The sequence below is a fragment of the Ambystoma mexicanum genome, chromosome 12, assembly GCF_040938575.1.
Source record: "Ambystoma mexicanum isolate Mex_15411 chromosome 12, UKY_AmexF1_1, whole genome shotgun sequence".
NCBI classification, from domain to species: Eukaryota; Metazoa; Chordata; class Amphibia; order Caudata; family Ambystomatidae; genus Ambystoma; species Ambystoma mexicanum.
The window spans coordinates 500,704,880-500,729,258 of NC_090936.1; the positions used below are offsets into that span (position 1 = coordinate 500,704,880).

The 24,379-nt window shown below is 45.7% G+C and overlaps 1 protein-coding gene and 1 long non-coding RNA gene across 2 annotated transcripts in view; one reads left to right on the top strand and one right to left on the bottom strand.

The window, feature by feature from the left end:
- Nucleotides 1-9,957, bottom strand: part of ISX (intestine specific homeobox) — a 73,620-nt gene extending 63,663 nt beyond the window's left edge. The window contains exon 1 of the mRNA XM_069628783.1: nucleotides 8,243-9,957. Within this exon, the coding sequence (XP_069484884.1) occupies nucleotides 8,243-8,471 (229 nt within the window). The 5' untranslated portion in view covers nucleotides 8,472-9,957. The remainder of the gene's footprint in view (nucleotides 1-8,242) is intronic.
- LOC138513710 (uncharacterized) overlaps nucleotides 1-24,170 on the top strand; it is a 107,308-nt gene extending 83,138 nt beyond the window's left edge. Inside the window, exon 5 of the long non-coding RNA XR_011281800.1 lies at nucleotides 22,570-24,170. This is a non-coding gene — a long non-coding RNA (uncharacterized lncRNA). The remainder of the gene's footprint in view (nucleotides 1-22,569) is intronic.
- The last annotated feature ends 209 nt before the right edge of the window (nucleotides 24,171-24,379 follow it).

The window sequence follows — 24,379 nt, forward strand, 5'->3', positions numbered from 1 at the left end:
TCACAATCTGAGTGATTATTCTTTTTGTAAAAATCTGATAACAATTTTATTTTTCAAGAAATGTTCAATTATAAGAATACTATTTTGCCACACTTTTGATTAAAAAGGGCAACAATAGAATGAACTCACAGTTTGTGTCATTCTTTCCTGAAACGGCTCGCCCCTTGGGGAACACTTCACTTCTTCTGTGGTTGTACAGGGAGGATTCTGCTGGACTCTCGGGGGCTCTGTTTGTGGTTGGGATGAGATTTTTGGTGGGGCTTTTTCTGAGACGTTTCCTTGTAAATCTGGTGGGGATTATTGATACAGCATTAGCCCTTGGCATGAGCAAGGGTAGTGCTGCAATTTCTGGTTCGGTTTGAGTTTGTGCTGGGTCTCATGTTTGTTTCCCAGTGCAGAATTCGGATGGAGGTCAATTCCGAGGAAAGTGGGCAGACAGGTTGGGTGCTGATGAGAGTGGCATGCGGTCCGGTGTGCTTGAATGCATTCATAAGTGGAGCCCTAAGGGAGCTGGTAGATAACAGTAATAATAGAAGGTTTTGGTATAGCACTTCATGCTGTATTCATCCTGCTTCTAAGCACTGTAATCGTGCAATGCAGCTTCATAGACTGAGGGAGGGGTCATTATAGCAAGAAGATATTGCCTCCTGTTTTCTGAGAGGGTATTAAAACATACCGTAATATTGTTAACAATATAGGTTTTCGAGCAGTTGTGCTTAAGTAAAACATGTTGCTATAATAGTGAGTTAATAAAATAGAAAAAAAACAGCACTGAGTTAAATCGTGCTATGTTTTGTAGTATTTAAACGACAAGATTGTGTTTAGATGATTTCAGTTGGAAACTTGGTTGAGCCGGAAAGATTTGGAAACAAGCAGGCATTATGCAAAATGTAAACGTAAAGGTTTTCTGTATAGGAAACTGCTGTCGCTTGCTTCACTGCCCTGCAGCCCAGTTAGTGTGAACGATGAAGGGCCCAGCCAGACCTGCCGATATTCACACCTGTGACTGCTGTCTCTGAAATAGCAGATGACATTGTCTGCTTGGACATGACTCCCAGCCCCAGTGGCCTTTCATAGGGCAAAGAAACAAGCCACACATAGCCTGACACAAAAGCACCTGACAACTACCACCGAAAAATCACACCTACGCTCAGCGAACGGTGTAAACCGAACTCAAGCTGCCAACAGAACATCACAGCTCTCTTGTGCTTTTCCTGCTCAGTTCTATTCACTCTGGTGGTGACAGCGGTTGGTATAAATATCCTTTAAAATAACATAACACCTTCTCCTGATGAAAAAGCAAGGTTTTCTGACGGGCCATCTGAAAAGCTGGGAGGGCTGCAGAGTCGGGTTGATGTGATATGGCATGGAACCGACTCTGCTGAGATTTACCAGTTATTCCGAAGCACTGGTCTTTTGGAGGACGGCTTGATTGGCTAATAGCGGTCCCCCGGGAGGACGTTCAAAATGCACAGCGGTGTACGGCTTCCAGATGTTCTGGACTATGGCTCCCATGAATCCTAACACATTCACTATTCTGGGTGGGCTGATGGGCGTTGTAGTCCAAAACATCTGGAGAGCCAAAAGGTGCAGACCTCTGAACTAGAGAAACATCTGTCAAAATATCACTTTGCTTTGCACGGACACTGCTGATAAGCACTCCCTAATGCATTCTTTTTTAATACCATTTTTTGTTGGCTTGGCATTAAAGCAATAGAGCAAGTAAGCGAACTTGTTTTGTTAGAAGTACATAGCAAAAGAGTCCATTGCAAAAAGCATGTTCAATGTTTCCCTCAATGTCAATACATACAAACACGTAAGACATCACTGACATGTGACTGGTTCTGCCCCAGTGGCATTTCATAACAGCTGGCTTGGCAGCATAATCCTACACATCTCTGCCACTTTCTGTTGATTTTTGCTGGTAAGATAGCTCAGAAGGATAATGTTTTTGCTGCAGAGATATATGTCTAATCATTTGGCCACCGGTTTAAACTTCAGAAGGCTTACTCAGTGGGCTATCTTGCAGCTCATAAGGGTTGTGCAAACGAAGCCAGGCCCCATTTAGGAGTATGGAAAAAATCCACAAGTTTAGGCTTGCATGGAGCTGCAGTACCATCGCATAAACAGAAATGTATATTGAAATATGATCTCACTTTAACAACACTGGTGTGCTGATTACAATAGCTTTGCCATTGACATGTGGGTAAATTATCCACAGAACATACTGCGGCGGCCTCGTGTTTGGCACATTTTATTATGCCAGTGTTGCAGTACATCTGTTTTATGCTGGGTGCTATGGAATGGCAATATTGATAGAAAAGTAGCTAAATGCTCACATATAACTGGATTGGTAATTGCACAAGGATCAATATACCTTTTACATAGGTCATCTTAAACATAAGCATCAATCTCATCGAAAGAGCTTAAGAGTACAAAGCATATACGTCATTACCTGAATTATGCTTAGAATAAATGGCTGATTTACAGAAAAGCAAATGGTGTCCAACATCTATTGCATGTTGTGATATATGAACATATGATCATATGATCATATGAAGCGAAGTGGCGTGATCGATCTGGAAATCAGGAGCTGTGGCCTTTGAGAGCCCCGGCCCTCTTGCTCCAAAGAACCAAGTGCGGAAAGATTTCACTGGTGTAGCAACCTGGAAAGAGTTGCTTTCAGAGGGGCTTAATGGCAGCTAGTAATTTTTCCTATTGGTTGAACATGTTTATATTTTTCAGAACTTCAATATTGAATACCCCCTTTACATTCTAGCTTCTTTCTGACACATATGCAATTATTCCTTTCCTCCACTACACGATATCTCATCCCTCTTTTCTATTTTCCATGAACTCCTTTTCTGAGCAGTGGTACGCGTTAAAGGAGCCAAACGTTTTATACAGTAAACATTGAGTGGAAGCATCTCAGACATGTCTTTATTTAACTTATACCCGAGAAATGGGAGAAAAAATCAATCATAACCAGTAAATGAGGGAGTGTTGTGCTCAGATTTTCTAAAAAAAAAAAAAAAAAGTATGCCATCAGCATATGCAGCAAGTTTGAATTCAGAATTGCTACAATTAATGCCTACAATATCTTTATTTATTCGTATTAACTCTTATAGAGGGTCAAGGGCCAAAACAGATCAAATAGGGGACAGGGGACAGCCTTGTCTTGTACCTCTATGAAGGGCAAATCGTTGGAGAAAATTGACCATTGATATAGACGCCTTTGGATCACAATATAAAAGTTTAACCAATTGAATATAACCAGTTCCAATACCGTGCCACTTGAAAGCTAGAATATGTATACAGTTTTTTATACTGATACCTTATAATATAATTATTTTATTTCATTGTTATCTAGTTGCCTTATTATGGACTGTATTTCAAATGTTAAATTATTTATGAATTGTTCACTGTTATATTGGAGACTACTGGTTTGTAATTTGAATAAAAATAAAATAAAACGTTATTAACTTAAAAAATGAGCCAACAGTTTTCGCTCTGCATATTTGGATCTCCTTAAATGATGGAGAGTGTCACCCAGGCCCAAGGGAGACAGACCACGGTGGTAGCCTGACCACCACTGCAGGAGAGGAGTGAAGCGCCCCTGCTCTGCTCTGACCCCACCCTGGGTGCCTTTCCGCACGATCCAACTGTTAGTTGCTGCATCGCAAATATCTACAAAAATATCGACCCTTCACTCCCTCTTTTTGACCATAAAGCCCCAATTATGAGCCAAACCTATGCACCATCACAAGGTGGTGATAAGGCAACACCCATAAAACAAAACTGCATCACAAAAAGCCCCACCTGAGGTCCAACCCTATGTTTCTTCACAAGGGGCTCTAGATCATCAGCTATAAGTCAAGGCTATGTGGCCCCAAGACAGCTGCGGAAGGTTTCTTCCTCTGAATTACCACCCCCCTTGTAACAAACAGGATGCTTTATGTATATATTCATCACCAGGTGCCCCTAATGTGCCACCACAGAGCCACAACTGAAAACATTATATGTAATTGAAGCTCTCGGAAGTGTGTGATATGCCATTTGCCTAGACATTTGGGAGTAGTTAGGAGTGTGAAAGAAAGATGTGAAGAAGGCAGATTGAGCTGAAAGCTGGGAGGATAAAGGAAGGATGCCTCAACGAGGAACGTGAGTGGAGGATGGGGAGGAATCGTTGTGAAAGTATTGGTGCAAACAGGATGCAATGAGGTGCTAGATAAGCTCCACCAAGAAGGAGATTGAAATGACTGCATGCAGTAACAGAAATTTCGTTTGACAGCATAATCAGGCACAGCGTAAAAGACTCTTGACGGCCTGATTACGAGCTTGGCTGTATTACCTCAAGTAATACCGTCAAATGGAACTCATGTTACCACATTCACTAACTTGAAAGGTTTGCATGACTTCGAGCAAATTGGGCCCTTCAATTGTCTCCATGGGGATTGCAAATTACTGCATTTTAGTAATTACCGCATGTGATAATTACTGTACGTGGAAATGCTCTTGTGTGGAGGCCATTACCTCTGCACAAAAGCAGGTGTATTTGCTCAGGGTGATATCCGAACCCCGGAAATTGGCATATTGGTAAAACCTCCGGTATTATAAAATAACAGCTGTTTTACCACTAGCCCCAAACTTGTAATTAGGGCCTATGGAGTTTGGTTTAAGAGTCTGATGGGGAAGGGGAACATAAAAGCCCCAATAAAGACAGTGGGAGCCATTGCTGACGAGGGACAGAAAAAGAAGGGATACATAGGCTGGTGGGGGTCAGAAATGAAATTGGAAGCCAGTGAGAGCCAGAAGAGGGGGGAACAGGGAGATGGGTACTGCAGGAGAGAGATGATGGAACGATGAGGTGAGTAATTACAAGACGATTGACAACAGAATGTTGATGATATGATAGGTTATTTATAACGCGCTTGTAGTATTGGAAGATGTAAGAAGTCATCAGGAATCGGGTAAGGCACTGGAGACTTCAATATATAAAAAGGAGTACGTTTATTCACAAGTTACAGGGCAAGTTAAGTAGCAAAGGGAGGGGCTAAATAGGTAGCATCATTTCAGTTAGGTTCTCCCATCCTGTCTCCCCAACAGGGCCATATTAAGCACTTTTGGGGCCCTGGGCACAGACATTTTTGGGGCCCCCCACCACCAACCCAAAGGAATTAAGGAATTAAGGAATCAAGAATACTGGTCGCGCCCCCCACCCATTGCACTCACAACCTATAAGTTGATATGCTGTCTCGCTGCATAATAAGCATGTTTACTCCCTTTAAATACCCTTACCCTCTTCATTCTTGCTCTAATCAGAATGATAAACAAGTAGCATTTGAAGGCCAACATTAGCAGTCAACAAAGAGGTTACTGTTCTAGTACATACAGGATACATTTTATCAATAACATCCAGGAAGGAATGCAGCCTGCAGTATTAATGCAGGACCGTATGTAAAAGGTACATGTGACCCGTAATAGACAGAGAACTCACGTTAGCTGCCTCACAGAATGCAAACGTGCTCATGCACGGATAGAGACCAATAATTGGAAGGAACAAAATGCTACACATACAGTAGAATGAATAGTGGAGGTAGATTGGACGCTAGCAGGAAAGTGTCTTTAACCAGACAGACTGGGATTAGAAGTGGGATATGGTTTTCAAATAGTGTTGCCATTAGATATCAAAGGAACAAATGCATGTGGTGTGCGATATAAATATGCTCACTATTAACACAGGGAAACCATGAATAATGCTTTTTATGAAGATCATACCATGAGAAGGAAATCACTCTGAAGCGCTGACAATTTTGAAAGGTTTAGGGACTGGTAATATTGAGAGGTCAGGCAATACAAGATTAAATGAGATGCCCAGGATCACACATTGGTTAAGGGGTGAAGGGGTGAAGCTGAGACTTGTGCCATCTCTGCAATTTCTGAATTTGAACACGTTCTTTTCTAGTTCTTACCATGAACTAAAACAATCTCATTTTATAAAAACAGACTTGAAAAGTACACAAATCACATGACCAAACATGACAATTTTTAAACAAAATATTATAGAAGGGTGTTATGCAAAATGAGAATGATTCTAGCTTCATTCTCTCCATCATCAAGGGATGTATATAAGAACCAGCATGCCAATCTATGTGATTTAACACATTTAATCTGGGTTTGTCTTTTGTATTTTAAAGCTTTAATTACTTCCAAAACAATGGATTGTGGCATTTTCATTTATAAATGTGCATAAAAACCTTGCACTTTTACCAAAAAGCAAACCGTGTTTTTTGTGTCAAACACGCAGACCTTAAAATATGCTTGCCTGAGGCCTGCAACATATGGTCTACTCTCTTCTGTCTACCAACCCTTCGGCCCAAATGGCCTACATAAGAAGAATGATCAAGTAATGGGCTAAACGATACCAGCAGCATGCAAGAAGGCAAACCTCACAGAAAACACCACAGTAATGTAAGATATATTAGATGATTTTACCAGGATCACTGTATCGTCTGCTGGCAAATCCAGGATACAAGCATGAACGTCTTCATTCCATAGTCTTGAATTTGGATACTTAATCACCTCTTGGGCTAACAGTTTATGCCATTGTTGGAGGTAATTGGCTAGGTTTTAGAACACCCCAGCTGAACAAACCAATTTCTAGACCTTCACAACACGGATGATATGTTAGTTTTTATAGCAACCCCTATCTGGTGCAGGTACATTGCTGATAATAGCAGATGTTGTTCTGCAAAACCAAGTGCATATGCAGGCAGATTTATAAACTTCCGACATAGGAAAGGCTCAGCCATCCTTGCTGGAATATGATATTCTAATTTTGCATATGAACACATATTTCTGCAATGGGTGCTTCACACACTGAGCTAACTTCTGAACCATTGTGGCACTCAATTCATCAATATCCATTTCACTGTTGCCTATTGCACATGAGCAACATAATTTCCACAGGAAGGAAATAATGCTACAGATTTGTGCAGTAAGGAACACACAAACTATGTATAGCACAGTGAACACAGAAAGCAATACATGATGAATTGATCAAGGCAGAATGTACTTGTCAAAACAGAAAGGCAATGGGTTTAAAGCTTCACAAGCGCTGCATAAAATGTCCTAACGTGTGCTATTTAAGACTGGTGAACAATTGAATCTTACGTCTTCAGATCAGGCTGCCTTGTGGGGCCCCCCTCCAAGGTGGGGGCCTTGGGCAAGTGCCCCTTTTGCCCTCCCATAAAATCGTCTCTGCTCCCCAACTGTAGCTATTGGAACAATAATGTCCCTTATCATTCTAAATGATTTCCCAATATTCCACTATCTGCACAGTGTGCACTCAGTACAGATAGATACTATAAATGCTACGGCGCTTAATACCCAGAGGTTTCTAAGCGCAGACCCTGGGATCGAACCTTTGTTGCTCCGTGTCGTCTTGTTTCCAAGGCGAGAACGTTGCCACTGAGCTATCCTCCCCAGCCTAGAGTCAGTCCAGAAGGACTGACTGTGCTGCACCTGCTGTTGGGCGTGCAGGTGGGATTAGAAAGCAGGATGGGGACAAGTCAAGTAAGAGGTGCTTAGTGGTGAGTGAAAGGGGTAGGAGCACTGGTAGGGAGGGAGGCCGTGTGACACACAATGTAAGCTGCATTGGAAAAAAGAGGTGACATGCGAGTGAAGGGGTGATGGGTTCTCGTCGGAAGCTTGTGGGAACAGGTCATTGAGGCTCTGATGGGGGATGCGGAGCAAGGGACGAGGAAGCTGAAAGTAAAAAGATTTGAAGGGAATGTGAAAGGGGTATGAGCACTGGTAGGGTATGACACACAATGTAGGCAGCATGGGAAAAAAGAGGTAACACACGAGTGAAGTGGTGATGGGTTCTCGTTGGAAGCTTGTGGGAACTGGTCAGTGAGGCTCTGATGGGGGAAGCGGACCAAGGGATGAGGAAGCTGAAAACAAAAAGCTTTGAAGGGAATGTGAGAGCTGGATGTAAAGATGTAAGGAGAGAGTCCTTATGAAAGGAGGATGGATGCCAGGATGGGGAATGAAGAAGACTGCAGTCTCCATATTGTCTGGGGAGGATAGCTCAGAGGCAATGTGCTCGCCTTGGAAGCAAGACGACACGCAGCAACACAGGTTGATAGCAGAAACATAGAACGAGAGAATATGAAAGTCCTTGTAAATCATGACTTCTTCTCTGTCGTGAAGAAAGACCCAGCAGCACCCTTGTACTCACTGTGGCCATGTTTCTTGCTGAGGTCGGGCCCTGGAGCCGCGGCTTCTGTGGCCTCTGCTCCTGAGGCAGTGCACTCGGGCTTCCGTAGAATCTTCTCAATGGAATGGGATAACACTGGCCTCTTCTGCTGCTCACGCTGCTCCATGGACACACTTCCCACTGGCCAGCAAGAAGAGGGCAAGCTCGTTTGACTTAAATCACCAAATCCCATTGTGTTTTGGAGCCACATAGTTTCCTCCAATCGCCTGCGTGCGTGACTGCTGGAGTAATGCACTGCTATCTACATTCACAGGGTGGTGGCAGAGGAGGGCGTGAACCACGTGGCATAAGTCACCCGTAGCCTCTTGCTTGACCTTGGATCGGGCAAACTCCACTGATTGAAGGGCTCTCCTGATAATGACTTTGCTCTGGATAATCCAAAATCAATGAAATCTGCCCAAATTATTGGGGTGTTTAAACAAAACATTCCATACGTTTTAGTACGGAAAACATAATATCCAAATTGGCAGTCAGAACAAATGTGATCCATTTGTTACAGTGGTGGCATACCTTGTCCCAATCATGATACTTGCCCTTTTTTCTGGATAGAAACATTGGTGGAAAGATACAGGCATCCACTGGAGAGGTTGGCGGGAACTGCTTGCTGCAGCTTGTTGTGTGCCGTGCAAGGCTCTCAGCGCTCTTTCTTATTTAAAGAGTGGAGTAGAGTCTTTCGCATCCAGCCTGCTTCTCGCAAAGGGCCAGTGGGGGAATCCATCGAGACTCTCCGCCCCCAAAAGCTTGGTCTGCACCTGTGGATTCTACTGACAGACTCTGGCTGGTCCTGCACTGGTTTCACCAGAAGAAACACCTCTAAAAGAGGTGTTCAGGAGCCTTCCGCGTTGAAGGGCGCTGCCGGGGTTTGGTGTACAACAGGTGTGCACCACTGATAAAAACAAAAAGGAAAAAAAAAACAGGTCTAATCACATGTCCGTGGTGCTGCTTCGTATTTTTCTGGAAATGTCCCTTTCCCCTGCTGTGCCGTCCCTGCTTTCCCGAAGATCCCAAAGTCTCTCTGATGTGTCTTATCTGCCGTGGCCTTCCAAACATACATGTCTCGCCCTTGCCCTGTAATCTCAGTGCACTGTGGCTCTTCTCCCTACCACGTCTCCTCTCCACTGTCAGCTCACAAAGCTACTAGCAGCGAAAGTCTACCATGTCATGCCTTTCCTTCCTTGTTCCCATACTCTCATCCATTCTCTGTTCCCTCATATTGTGCTTCTTTGGTTCGAGTTTCTCCCTAGTTCAATCCCCTCTTATCATTGGGGGTCTCTCGCAAATCCACATTTTCTTTCTCTCACAAACTCATCTCTCTTTTTCTCCTTGACTTTACTTTGTAACCTGTTCTTTGATTTCTCTGTTTAATATTTTTCTTTTCTCCTCCCTTCTCTGTCTTTCCTCCTTTACAACGCGTTATCCTATTGCTTTCTTCCTCCAGTTTACGTAATAATTGTTATTGTTGCTGGTCCTGAAATATGGCTGCATTCTTCTACACGTTCCTTATAGGAAGCCTCTATTCGTGTTCCTTGTTTCTCTTTTATTCCTCTTTCCGTTCCCCTCTCCTCTCTCAGTCGTTCTTTTCCCTCACGCTATCTCTCTTTCCTACCTCTTTCTTTCGTTGTCTCCCTCCGCGACTTTTGCCCTCGAGCTCAACAAACTTCGCTCTTACTCGAAAGACAGAGCTGTCTCCTGAACAGTGTTATTCTCACAGCCCTTCCTCTGCCCAATACGCAAGCACAGCTCGCCCTGGAATGGCCATCGCAGGATCACTCAAGGGGCCTGGCTTGTGGATTACTGTGTAACCAGGTGCCATAAACTGGCTTAATGACAGGAAAGGCTTTCCAGAGACAGGTAGGACAGCAGCGAGGCAGCGAGCCATGAGGGGAAGCCTGTTTTTTTTTTTACACTACATCATCATTACACGTTTTTATTGGGCTTTGTTTGCTCGGTGGAATGCGCATAGCAATTCAGAGGCCGGCCATTTTGTTGACCAATGTTTAGAAACAGGAAGACTGCAAATGCCGTCCACATTCTTCCGCTTGGTCTTTTCTGCAAAACCAGCATAGCCTCTCACACGTCAGAGTTAACATTTTCTGCTATGCCCCCTATGGATAGACTAAAGAGACTCCTTTTAACCATGGGCTCTCTTATAAAAAGAAACTGCTCCCCACATCCACGGGCACTCAACACAACGCCAGCTCCGATTACGGCCACTAGGTGGCGCTCCAGAGCAGCTCACGCCCTTTCTATGGAAACAACCCCAGTACTACAAGGTTCAGAAATGTGATGCAGTGTGTCTCCGGCCAGCCAGATCGATAAACAGGGCTCCCACGTTTGAGGTTTTCAAAACTCAAATATGCTCGATTTACTTACAGCAGCAAAGAACCTCATATTAGATGTCTCAATGTATGCCCCCTCGGGAATAACAGTCATATTTATTCCCATAAGAGACACTTCCGCAGTGATTTGCTGAGGGTTTGAAAAGTGCATGTTTTTCAACTTTTCTGCCACATACTTAATGGTACTATTTGAGGGCAAACTCGTAGAATTGCGATATGATGTGGCATTTAGTTATAGTTATGGTTACAGTTATGGTTAGAGTTCTGTGGCAGTCTGCAAGTCTCTTTTTTCTTCTCAGATGCTGTTACTGGACATTGTCAATCTTTCTAAGCAAGTGATCTGCCTCAAAGCACTCCAAAACGAGTTCAGCCTGGGGAGGGGGAGATGGAAAGAGGGGACGAGGTTGAGCCCCAGAACAGGCAAGACGAGAAACAGAAAGGGTAACAGGGTTTCAGAAATGCAGATGAATATGTGGGTTTTCAGCTACTTTGAGAACCGGAAGTAACCGGAATCATCCTCGATAACGATAAGAAGGGCGCTCCAGCAGACTAGACCTTGAAGAGAGATGGAATGGCCTCCATACCTTTGTATGAACCAGCTGGGACTAACCGATTTCCCAATGAGATGCCAAGTCTTTTCTAGGGCAAGTGAACATTTGCCAATTGTCTATTAGCCCCTCATTTTGGGTCGAGTGTGCATCAAAGTATCACGTCACCGAAGGCGGCTAAAAGCCATGCACCCCCACTGTTGAGAAACCTAATGCAGTCCTTTATTTATATTTTTTTATTGCCAATCAATTAAACCAAACAAATGCATAAACTTAACACCAAGAAGTAAATTTAGTAGTCAAAGCAAAGGAGTTCAACAGGGACGTCGTTTGGGGGTCACCAGGGGTCTCACCTGATACCCCTGAGGTCTCCCTTGCTACCCCTGTGGTCTCCCTTGCTACCCCCTATACATAGTTACAAAAAAACGTTGTATTAATTAAAAAAAATGTTTTAATTGAAGCTCATGGGCTGTGGCCAGTGCCATGTGGCTCTTTGTTTGTGGAGTGGCTGCTTTCTAGTTCAGGACTCTTAAAAAAGGGGGGGGGGTTCCACAAGTGTAACACTTTGAGCAATGACCCTAAATAAGAAAGAATAGGAATAACAATTTATCTTTCTTGAATTATATACAATAATTGCTAGACTCATTAAAGGCTTATTTCAGGCACACCTCAGGGGGTGAGTCACTGATTTAGTCTGTTCTTAAACACCTCAAATTCACAATGCAACCAAAAACTTCGAAGAAACATTTAGAGTAGAATAAGCATCCTTTCGGACGATGTACGTTGCAGTTATAACATGTTTTTTGGTGCCATTGTCTCTTTTATGATCACCACAAGACATTTCATCTCGGTGTCCTCGGTTACTAGACAAAATCTTTGTGCCTTAAATCTTGTGTACAGTGTAGAAATGTTTGACCATAGCACATAAAGTGGCCCTTGATTTCATTGTGCCACAATGAATGCTTTGTTGTAACATGTCTATCTTCCTATCTCCATGGCATGCTGTTCAGGATGTTTGTTTGTTTACATGTAGGAGGTAGGAGTATGAGTGCTCAGCGCACAGGATGCCGTGTAAGTGTGCTGGTTTCACTGCGCTACTCTAAATTCTTTAATATACAGTTAGGAACCCTCCCAATGGTATGTATTTTGCCAACCACTGAAGCCTGAAAAGTAGATCCACGCAAGCTTGACGTGTGGCCAACTTTGCACCAGAGCTGCAGATGAACTGGCCTGCTGTTAAATCTCAGTTACCAGTTTAATGGTATCCACTACAGAGTGTAATTTGCTTTCTTACTTTGAGAACATTCAGACATGTAATTGCGTATTTTACTATAGCTATAGCTGGTAAAATAGGTCAGTGGGTTGGACACTCGCTGCTGTGATGTGTGTGATCTGCAGTTTGCAGGTTCGAACAAGGCTAACTCAGCCTTTCATCCTTCTGAAGTTGCTAAATGAGTACCAGAACAGGTTGGGTGATATTGTATGTGTATCTGTTCTATATTAAGCCCTTAAGCATATATAATAACACATCATTATCATTTGGCCTTGGAAGCATGCTTGCATTCACAGTATTTTGATAATATGGGCCTATAGACACTGATATTAATGATACATATGGTGATCCATTGTTGTATAAAGTGTATATCACATTACAGTGATATCGTAACCATATTCTTCGTAGTGTACTTAGGAACAATGGTATGTGATACCACTTGAAAGGTCATGTTCCATCGCTTCCTGTGATGTCACTTCGGAGTGGGTTCAAATGACATCAATTCCTGTGATGTCATCAGAGGTCAAGGGCCGTGTGATGTCACTTCCGCTACCCCTGGCATTTTGGTGAAATGATGTCCCTGGAGTTCAATGTAAAAAGAATGTAGATGATTTCCACAAAATGTAGTTCATACAAACATGATATTGCACATTTGCCTCCTTGGAGACACTCATTTCTTAATCTCTGCTTCCCCCAATCACACACCTACAAAACTCCCTTTATCTCAATGGTGGGAATTTTCCCGTGGACGCCATACTACTTTAAATGTATTCATACACGGTGGGGAGAGGGGTGGCAAAATTACTGAATTTTGGCATTCAAAAGTCTTATCTGAAATTCACAGAATTCACAGAAATTTGCTTGCTCTATGCTTGGGCCTTTAACTCAGCCACCGGACCGCTACCACCCGTTCAAGCAGGTGGAAAGGGTGATTATTGCAATTAGCACCCCGGGTTGCGAATCTGGTAACCCGGGGTTCTAAGAGCAAAGGATTTTGCTAAAATGAACGGGACGCACTACCTGTTGTTGTTCTATCACGTGTTCAGCACTTTCCACTCTCCCCTGCCCGTTGCACTTTCCCCCTTCCCTCTCCCCTGCACTTGCATGTTCTCAATGTCACTGGGCCTAGTAAGATCGCTGTTTTGTTCCTCCCTTGTTTCCCCTCCCTTGCCTCGTCATGCTCTGAAACACTTGTGTCTGGGCGCGATACAAATAAAATATCATATCATTGAAACTAAATACTCACTGAAGACAACGCAGCAGACAACGGAGCTGAGGCAGCGGCAACAGTGGTGGGCAACGCTGCTGCAGTAATCAAGTAACTGTGCCTCATTACGAGTATGGAGGTAGCCATGGTGCTATTAGCGCCATGGCTGCCTCCATACCGCAATCCGGGCCCGCATTCCTCGAATGAGGAATTACCGGACCATCGCAACCTTGGCGGACCTGGTAATTCCCCGTCCGAAGAACCCGGACCCGGTCCATCCCCATTCCCATTCGAGCCCCCATAGGGCTCAATGGGAATGGGGATGGAGCTAACAATGGGCCCGTTAATGACGGGCCCGTTGTTAGCTCCCAGGTCCCCTCGCGGGACCCGGTAAGGACGCCGGGTTTTTGCAGGCGCCCATTGCGGGTCCCGCGTGGAGACCTCGTAGTAGGCGGGACGGGTTTACTGGCACCGGCACCTTTACCGGTGCCGGTAAACCCCTTCCGCCAACCTTATAGTGAGGCCCACTGTGTCTGGGGGGATTACAAATAAGAAGGAAGATGGCAGGGCAGGAGAGGCAACTATCAGGTTGCCCGTAATACAGGCTTTGATCGGTAGATTCAGCCCGTGATCCAAGAAACCTGATCGGTTGCTCCATCTGCCCTGGGTCCAAATTTGCTTGGAATCACTTCACACAACGTGGTGGAGCGGTATGATGCAAAAATGGCTGAGCAAAGTGGTGATGCATGAACCATTTAAAATGTCACCCAACTCCTCATCCAATCTTTTCATTTGCTTTGCTTAAGGGCTTTACGTCACACTTTACTTTGTGCAGTCACCTTGGGAAAGGCGAAATGCAGGCTTCTTTTTTTGCACATACACTTTACAGTCTGTTTCACTTTGTAATTGTAAATTGTAATTGTTTATTTGCAAAGCGCTTATACACAGGTGAAGTGCATCAAAGCGCTTCAAGGAGGGAAGGGAACAAGGGAATACAGTCATCATTCTTCAGCCTTGGAGATTCCGAATGATCTAACAACAATAACTAGTATACTAGGCCAGAGGCGATATCTACTAGTGTTAGTGCATGACAAAGAGTGAGGGGAATGGGGGGCGGGGGAGGGAAAAGGACATACAGAACAATAAACTACCGTACTAGACCTGATGACATTTCAGATTGATTGGTGGTCGGTCATCTAATGCGTCTATGCATGAGTATTCAGGCACAACCCAGCTAGGAAGGGGAGACAAAGCGAGGATATGACAGACAAACTTGCTAGGCCTAGTGCATTCAGGTCGTGCAAGTGCGCATAACAGGAAGTGCAAGGGAGGGGCAGGGAGACAAGTGCGTCCAGTCCAGCAGGGGCCTGGGTTAAGTACAGAGTGCTTGACCCTCTCATGGAGCATATTCCAAGTGCAGTAGTGCCAAGCAGAGTGTAGAGGCCCAGAGGCAAGTGCAGGACTGGCGGGGGAGCCTGGGACCTGTGAGGCTCTGGAAGTGCACCAGGCGACCAGTCAGCAAACTGAGCAGGGTGGGGAGGAGAAGGAAGCAGGGAAGCAGGAGAGAAGAGAAAGGAGGTTATCAGGGGAGAGGGAGAGAGAAAGATGAAGAAAAGAGGAAGGTCTTGAGGAGTTTCTGGAACTTAAGGAGATCCAGCTCAAGATGCAGAGAGGCAGGGAGGTTGTTCCAGAGGGAGACACCTGCAGAGGATAAGGATCTACCCCAAAGTACTTTGGGTAAAACAAAGAGTAGGCTTTGATTGCTTGCATTTTTGCTTTATGGCATGCTTTTCTTTGGACAAAACAGAGCATGTGCAGTTGCACATGCCCTTTGCATCATGTTTCACTTGCCCAATCCCTTAGGTGAAGCCAAGCACAGGGATTGCTCTTGCCCATGTGCCTTATGCACACAATATTCTCTGGCACCTCGGAGGGAGATTTTGCCACAGAAAGCGGGAGAATGAAATGTTGCCATTGGATTGCATTGATGATTTAGTTATTTTAGGCTGGAGAAAGTAAAAAATTGCAATATTTTTAATTGAAAAATCAAGAGCCTCCCGCCTAAATCGGGAGAGTTGGTATGTATGCTTAAGTCACACTTCATTTCGGGTAAAGCAACGTGTGTGATCTGCTTACTTGTGCATGCACTAAATGTCACGCTTCACATTAGGCAAATCGTAGTGAGTGCTTTGCGTCTTCACCCATGCACTTTGTGTCATACTTTGCTTCCCGTAATCTTTTTGGGCAAAATGAAGCAACGTGATTGGCTGGCTTGCGTTGCCCTTCCTACATAAGTGCACATTGCCTCCCAGAAACCACCACACCACCACACCAGTTTGAGTTACATAGAAACCAGGAGCATCCGCAGCAGGTGCAGCAGGTGGTCCAGGTAAAGCAGAAGGAGCAGCAGCACAAGCAGCACCACAGGCAGCAAAACTATTACCAGCACCAGCATCACCACAACCACCAAACTGCTTACTTTTACCTATTTTTCTCCCTTCCCCATTTACCCTCATTTTTAACTCCCTTTATTCCATTCCATGTGTTTCTCTTTCCCCTTCCCGTCTTCAACCTCACTGAAGTTTCTTTTTTGTTTTAATTTATTCTAAGATGGATCCAGGAAGTTATTATCCATTCATAACAAGCAAGGAGAGCAGCAGACCATTACCTGAGGAGTGGGACTGGATGACACCCCCAAGCAGTGCAGTAGCAGAAAAAAGCCAGGGGTTCCAGTTGTCAGCCATTGGCTTTAGTGAAGGCAGGTTCAACAACATTGAAGCACAAGACGAAGGCAGCACCAACCCCCATATGCCAGGAGCTGCAACCAGGGCTGGACTGGGAACCAAAAGTGGCCCTGGAATTTTTTTTCAAAGTGGCCCCATATTTCACTGAAGGAGCGAGCACAGCGTGTGAGCCCAACCCTTCTATGAGGATTTTGCGAGTATCCCCCAAGAAGATGTATGGCTTGCACGGCACACACATTTCTACAGCTGGCACTTTAACCTGCTAGGATATTTTCCTGACACTGAGACCTATGGGGGGTAGGTTAAACACATGGTTCTGCACCCTATCCCCCAGCACAACCTATTTTATGGTTGTCAGCTCAAAATGTGTTGTTGGTCCATACATCCTGCTTTAACCTATAACTCTGCTTTTCCCATCGTTGCGATAGGTGCTTTTCTGTATTCAGTCCTTGTGCCTGAAATGCTCTACCTCTGCCCCCCTCCATGGGTGTAATTTTAAGGGGCGCGGGGGTGTTTGTCCCCACAACTTTCATGGCACACCATTTAGTCCCCATTCATTTGGCTGGGGCACCTTTTTTCAGATGTCATGTCCCCCCCAACATTTTCAGCAAAGTTACTCCACTTCCCCCTCCACCCCCACCTTTGGACATTTGATACTTTTCCTATATTTCTGACGAAGCTTAAGAGAAATCTCTTTCTCTAAATGTCTCCAACAATGTAGGCCTTATTGTCTCTAGTATTTAGATCATCTGCACCCAGATACAGTCTCTGCTCCATTTTGCTCCCTGAGGAATTATCGCGATACAAATAACTGAAATAAAATTAAATGAAGTGCCCTTCCCTTTAGGGATGCATTCGTGATTTTTCCTGCTCCGCCTTTTAACGACTATGGTAATAGTAACCCAGTGAGCAGGTTTGGGAAGTCAGTTATATGCGCAGATTTACTTCTGGAGTCCAAGACAGGCTTACGAGGGGCTCTGTGCAGACCCCAAAAAGGAACTGGGGCTGGACAGGAGGGCAGGTGCAAGGTGGGACAGGAGGCTAAGCACAGGCTGGACGTGAGGGCAGGCTCGGTGGAGGGTCGGGGAGGGCAGGCACAGGCTGCAGGAGAGTGCAGGGACAGGCTGAATGGGCAGAATGGGCAGGCACATGTTGGAGGGTGGGGACAGGTACAGGTTGGCCGGTTGGGCAGACACAGGGCGAGGGACTAATTTGGGAACTTGCCATTCAAAACTCACCCTCAATTGAGTGTGTCCTCAGGGGCACCAGGTACCCTGCCTATAGAATAAGGAATTTGGTGGCTGGGGACCCAGCACTTTGCATGGGTGCCCTCCCTGATGCTCGCTGTGTTTACTGTGGTCTCTTGGCTGTGCCCTTCTGCCTCCTTTGCTGAGTGCTGTGGTGTTTCAAAGTGCTTGGAAGAAGCTGCAAGCAGCTTGTTAGCGCTATATAAACAAACAAATGCAATTTAACTGGAAATCCAGGCCTTGTAGCGTTTTGCTTTGGAACACATGATTCTCTTCCTTTGCCCGTATTTTGGGAAGAAGCTGGATTCTGCCTTTTTCCAATGGAAACTTGGCACTGGGAAGTGGGTGCGAGGGGCACAGTTGTCCTCCTGAGCCCATTGACCACTGGGATATTTTTAACTCTTTAGCTGGATGCACTTAATGGGGCCTTTTGTTGGACCAATGTTACTCTTCCATGCACTGCAGCCTCCCTGATTGTTGGGGGCTTAGTGGGGGGTCAGCACATAAGCCTCCCTGTGACTGGCAGCATATGTTCAGGGTTCAGCAGTTTAAAGAGCCATCGTTTCGGGCTTGCCTGCTAGTCTGCTGCTGGCATAGGGAAGCGAAGAAAGCTGCCTGCTGTTGGTGGTGTGAAGTTACCCCAGGATAGAGCACAGAGCAAGGTAAGAGGGGTTGGGGGCACTCTACACAATAGAAAATGTATAGTTTTCTATAGCACCTTTAACAGCTTCAGAGCGCTTGATAACGGTGTCCAGTCAACTCGTCGAAAAAAAACTGGTCGACTGCAATTTGGTCGACGCAATTTCGTCGAAAACCATTTCGTCGAAAATATTTGTTTATTTATATATTTATTTTTTGGGTTTTCGTTTAGTTAAAAAAGGGGTTTTTAGAGAAAAAAAGGGGGTTGGGGGGGGACCCCCCCAAAAAAAAAAAAAAAAGGGTTAAAATAGAAAAAAGAATTTTCGACGAAATGGTTTTCGACCAATTTGCTTCGACCATTTGTCTGGTCGACCAATTTTTTTCGACGAATTGACTGGCAACCCTTGATAACAGGTATTTAGAATGACCATTATTATTACTCACGTTCGTGGCACCCAATTAGGGACCCGCAACTGATGAAGGCAAAAGTCAGCTCCACGGGATCCAGACCCTTGTTGGCATGGAAGTGCCTCCTCGTCAGTGGCGCGTGCCACGTGTGGCGCTGTAAATCCGCCCAGCTCCCGATTTCTTTCTGGCATGCAGTGACTTCCCTCATATTTTCTCATCTGTTTCAAACATCTAAAGAACACCAAACATCTCAGAAAATAAAAAAACAGAGTTGGCGCCGCCGATTTTTCAACCCTGCCAACCAGAAGTTGGATGCAGGTTTCTGCTGCAGCAGCCTCAACCCGCCGAGCTAGCGTATATCCCTGACTCTTTCCCACCCCCCTAGCTCACTCGGGCTCAATATCATTGGCAGAGCTCTCCTGGGGTGGCAGTGTTCAATTCCCGTTCAGTAGCCAGCCCACCCCACCCCCTTCCTGGCGTGTACCCCAGGTGTGACTCCTCCACTCACTGGACAAGGCGCCTTTTGTCTCATTCCATATATTTATGTTTATTTTAAGGGTGCATGGGGTATTTTGTGCTCTTTCAGGAAGAGCTTTTGCGAGTGGGAACTATGGTGACTCCGACTCTTACACTGCCCCCCTCAGACCCCAGAGGGCCTACCAGGTCTAGTGTTCTTCTCTACACATCTCCACGCAACAATCATTTTCCCATGTCAACATTTTCCCATGTTTAATGTAAATTCCCAAACCGGGAGGTGGCTGTACAGCTAAACCACAGGTTTCCACCTCTGCCTTCCCAGTAGCCGACTAGCACACCACGCCCGCCTTTCTCACAGAGCCATGCACCCCGAGGCCAACGTTATTGGCAGAGGGCGCTATGTAAGACCACTTACCTTATCTTATTAGCCCCCAATGGGTATTTACAACCTAAAGCGACATGATGGGGCTGCGGGGATCGAATAAGCACCAGGCAGCAGACTGTTAATCAATCAGGGTCAATTTGGGTTCAGGGAGACTGGCCGGCACCTCATTGCTGGGCAACGGGAAGGCAGTAGAAGTGTCATCGGTCTGCTTACCTTCAACATCACGTTGATCACGCCACAGTGAAGGCGTCACCTCCGCTGCCCTGGGACCGGACAGCAAACACTTGACTTTGCCTGGCTGCAGCCTGCCCTGCACCTGACCTGCGCTTGCAGGCACGTGCGGTTTCGGGTTTCCATGCCCTCAAGCGCAGGAGCGCTGCCCATTCCCAGCCCTGGGGAAAAAAGAAATGTGCAGGCAGCGTCAGCGCGTGCTGTCGGTGGTGGCAGCCGGCAGGCAGCCAATTCATACAAAACCACCCAGGCGTATTCACGTGATGCAGGTATCCTTCTGTGCCACTGCCAACAAAAGCGGCCCTATGCCCACAGGCCTGCCGGGGGATGTCCCGGTATCCCGGTGGGGCAGTCCAGCCCTGGCTGCAACCACCAAATGAGGAGCTGCCACCTTGACAGGCCAGGAGTCACCATTGCCTGCCCCAGGAGCATCCACTGCCAGACCTGCAGACATCCCTGCTATGCCAGCAGCCACCATCGGACCAGCAACTGCCCCCACCAAACTAGCAGCCAGGACGGCTGTTGGCAGCATCATCTGCAACCACTACTTCCAGGATATCCACGGGGGCGCCCTGACTGTCAAATTTGTAATTGGCACATCAGCCCTAGCTCTGCACCTGGAATGCCATGACAGCATCTACAAAGGTGCCCCAGCAGCAACCAGCACCACTCACACCGTGACCCCCACTGGCATAGCTGCCACCACAGGCACAGTGAGCACTACCCACTCAGCAACTGCCACTGGCACAGAGACCATCATCAACACTTATAAAAGTGGCAGAGCCTGGAGATTATAGCTTAGAGTGGTGATGACCAACATGCCACTGAAACCTGAAAGTAAGTTTCATGAGATTCCTTCTCTACTGCGGTGTATAATCCCACTAGATCCAACACAGGTCTGTACGCCATTCATTTGCTACCTGGTCAGATCATGACGGATCTGTGGGTTGCTGCTGGGGTGCAATGAGTTGGTGCTTGGGAGCATGTTAGCTGTCTGGCAGGATCACACCAGGAGCATTACTGGGCTGCTTGGCCAGGGGAGCAAGCCATCAGCGACAAAACCCACAGGATGAGAGGCTCAGCAGTGGAGCAGATTTCCAGGTGGACCAGCAGGGACGATATGGCCAGAATTCCCATTGTGGAGTATAGATGGCCAGAATGATCAGCATGGAGGACCAAGCACACCACAGGGTCAGTCCTAGATTTGTATTCTCTCTCTCTCTCTCTCTCTCTCTCTCTCTCTCTCTCTCTCTTGCTCTCTCTCTCTTCCTCTCTCTCTCTTTCTCTCTCTCTCTATCTCTCTGGTCTCTCTCTCTCTCTCTCTCTCTCACACACACACACACACACACACACACGCATACACACTTAGACTCCCATACTCTAATTTCCTCTCTCACTCTCTTCCTCACACCTGTTCTAAATCCAAACCAGACTAACTTTTTTTCCTTCCCCATGGCAAAGTTAACTTGGAGGAAATGGTGGTGATGAGAGGCAAGGTGCGGTTCTGGGGGCCCAATCATAAGCCCCAGTGTTGAATGATCATGACGACAGAAGACCTGCACACTTAGAAAAGATAAGTATTCTCTCACACTCATTCTCGCAGGCCTCATTATAAGGTTGACGGTATCCGTCACTTGGTCTGCCGGAACTACCAGCAGATTACAACTGCCAGGGATTTGCCCATAATACCGGTGGCGGTAATACTGGCAATTTTTGCTGGTGGGGTGGCGGAATTACCTCCAGCTCTTAACTAGTGTGGAAACGTGTCGGTAAACAAAATTACCAGCAAGTTAATTCTGCACCAGCAACCTCTCACACTCTCTAACTCTCACATTCTCTCTCTCCCGGTCATGAATCTCACTAAAATTGACAAAAATATTTTTCCTTCAACCTGGGGGATTTGACCGGTAGGTAGGGGTGTCAATAGCAGTGCAATGGGCGATACTGGGCTCTTACAGAAGACCCAGTGTTGAGTGACCATAAATACTCAAGACCTGTACACCCAGAAAAGATAAATAATCTCTCAGTCTCATAAACACAACACACACACACATCCCCATGCATACACATCCACACAGGCACTATCTCTCGCTCTGCGGAGACATGCTCTCAAACTCTCTCACTCTCACACACTATCTCTACTCATTCAAAATTGCTCTCAGGGTGAACACTTTTTTTTTCTTACCCTAGCCAGAGTCAACTGGGAGAGAGTGGTGTTGGCGTCTTGCCAGAAGACGCAGAGGTAAGTGACCTTGAAGAAAGAATGAGAAAATATAGGGACACATTCTTTTCCTTCAGCTTGCACTGCAAAGTCTTCCTCCTGCACTTTGTCAGACATTTAGAGCTGAAAACGGGAGCCCCACTCATAAATAATATTTGGCTGTCAGTGAAGTTTATTGCATGCACGTGCCAAAAGGTGTGTACTTCTATGTGATGTTCAAATTTAGAACTGCTGACGACAGCATGCTGGAGTGGCATAACTATATTTAATCATCGAGTGAGAGTGGGCACTGCTAAGTAAGTTCAATTCTGACTATTCAAAATGGTTCTAGCTGTCAGTTTGTATAAACTTGGGGTACATACCGTATGGAAAATTCTGTGCCTTTCGGAATCAGCTTGGATCAGACCACCACCTCACCCCATACAAACTAATAACAGGTTGTCGAATGAAGATACCCCTTACACCTCCGTCTAGGAGGAAGAGTGATGTCCCGATCATAGCGAAAACTTCAGGTGATGAGATGCATGATTATTTGACATGTATGACCTCTAGTATTTCTTTCATTTCAGATCACGTCAAGCGTCAGGGGGGTCAGTCTAAGAACATGGAAGAAGATACTTTGGCAACCAATCCAAGTGAACTATTACCATCACCTAAGTTATATGCTGGGGACCTAGTGTAGATTAAAATTTTTACCAGGAAGTGGCATGAGACACTTTTTCATGGCCCTATCATTGTCCCCTTCTGCTATTAAAATACAAGGAAGAAGAGCTTGGTGGGACGTGGGCTATGTGAAGATCTATAAAGGAAAGACCTTCCCTCCCGCCGTTGCTAATCTAGAAGTAAGACAAGCAGAAGAATTTCCACGTGTGCAGGCCCGATCGATGACTAAGAAGAAGGATGAAAAAGCAACAAGCAATTAACATGCACTTTATTTGGACTGGAATTCAATAGACACTCCTTGTAGATTTTTTAGCAGGAAGTGATGTCACGACCCACATCCAGAAACCCCCCTGGAAAGTCCATGGGCCAGGAGGGGTCTTGGCTCGGGTCTCCAACAAAATTAGGCATCCTTTGCCTAGGCCCTCTTGGGGCCAGTCCTGGCGCCTTTGGCACCAGGCTCAACTTAATAAAGACTTGTGTTTAGGGAACTACTTTATTTCAAGTGCCAGCCAACATGGAGGCATCCACATAGCTTGGCTTCTTGGAACCAAGCTATGTGGTATAGTGTTTTGGTTGTGGTAGCCTAGGAACTACTTTACCTGGACTACTTTCTTGAAGCTATTTAAACCACACTCGACTTGGATAACACGCTTCGCGTTACTTTGCAATCCTGCAACGTGACGCTCATCGTGTTCAGCTGTACCCTCGAACCTCGGAAGAACAGCATCTGTAAGAGACAAAAGGACATCGTTAACAGCAGCAGCTTACCTGTAATTTCATCGTTAGCTGCCCACAGCTCCTGCGAACAGCATCCTAGGATCAGCGCGTCTCCCGGACCAGCGGATCTGCAAAAAAGGAAGAAACAAGACATTAGACACTTTTACAACATAACGAATTGTGCCGAAGAGCTTACCTCGCAAGTCGTCCCTCGACCAGCATCGCCTAGGGATTTCATACACCGGGTGAGCACCGCAATCTATGGGAAAGAAAAGACAACAGGTTAGCAAAGGCAAGGCATCATAGTGCTGCACATATCGCCTACTTACCGCATCAAGGCGCTCTTAATACTCCATCATTTACCGGCGAGACCCAATTCAGCCAATGCATCAGATTGGACTTCCGCGCACCTAAGGAAGAGAAAAAGACATTATTTAAACCAAGAAAGGCATGCAAGAATAACAAAAATATATAACAGCAATAAGACCTACCTGAAAGACTCAAAACGGGCCAGCATCAGTGAAGTAACTAGATCCATTCGCCCACAAAGGACAACGTGCCCCTGCCAAGAAGGCAGGACGGAGAGCACACCTGAATTAACAACAAAGTGAGGAGAAGTCCAGAGGGGCTGCGGGCATACAGGGTGGTGGGGGCTTGCTTACCCAGGTTGCCCAGTCTTGAACATTGCCCACCTGTATTCCAGGCAGAACTTCCCCGCTGGTCACACCTGGGAACCACAGAGAAGGATACCAGAGTCCCTACGGCTGAGTGGCGTCCCCGTGGATACCAGGTGAGTGTAACAAGTGAAAGGACTTGCCGGGAATTTTAGGAATTTGGAAATGAACTTTTAAAAATATATAGAAGCAGAGAATAATGCATCAGAGTTATGCCTAAATGTCAGTTCTTGATCAGAAATTGGAAACGAGATCAGTATCCAGATTCATTTGATGGAGAATATTTGTTTTAAGTGATAAACATATCGTACCTGCCGATAGTGAT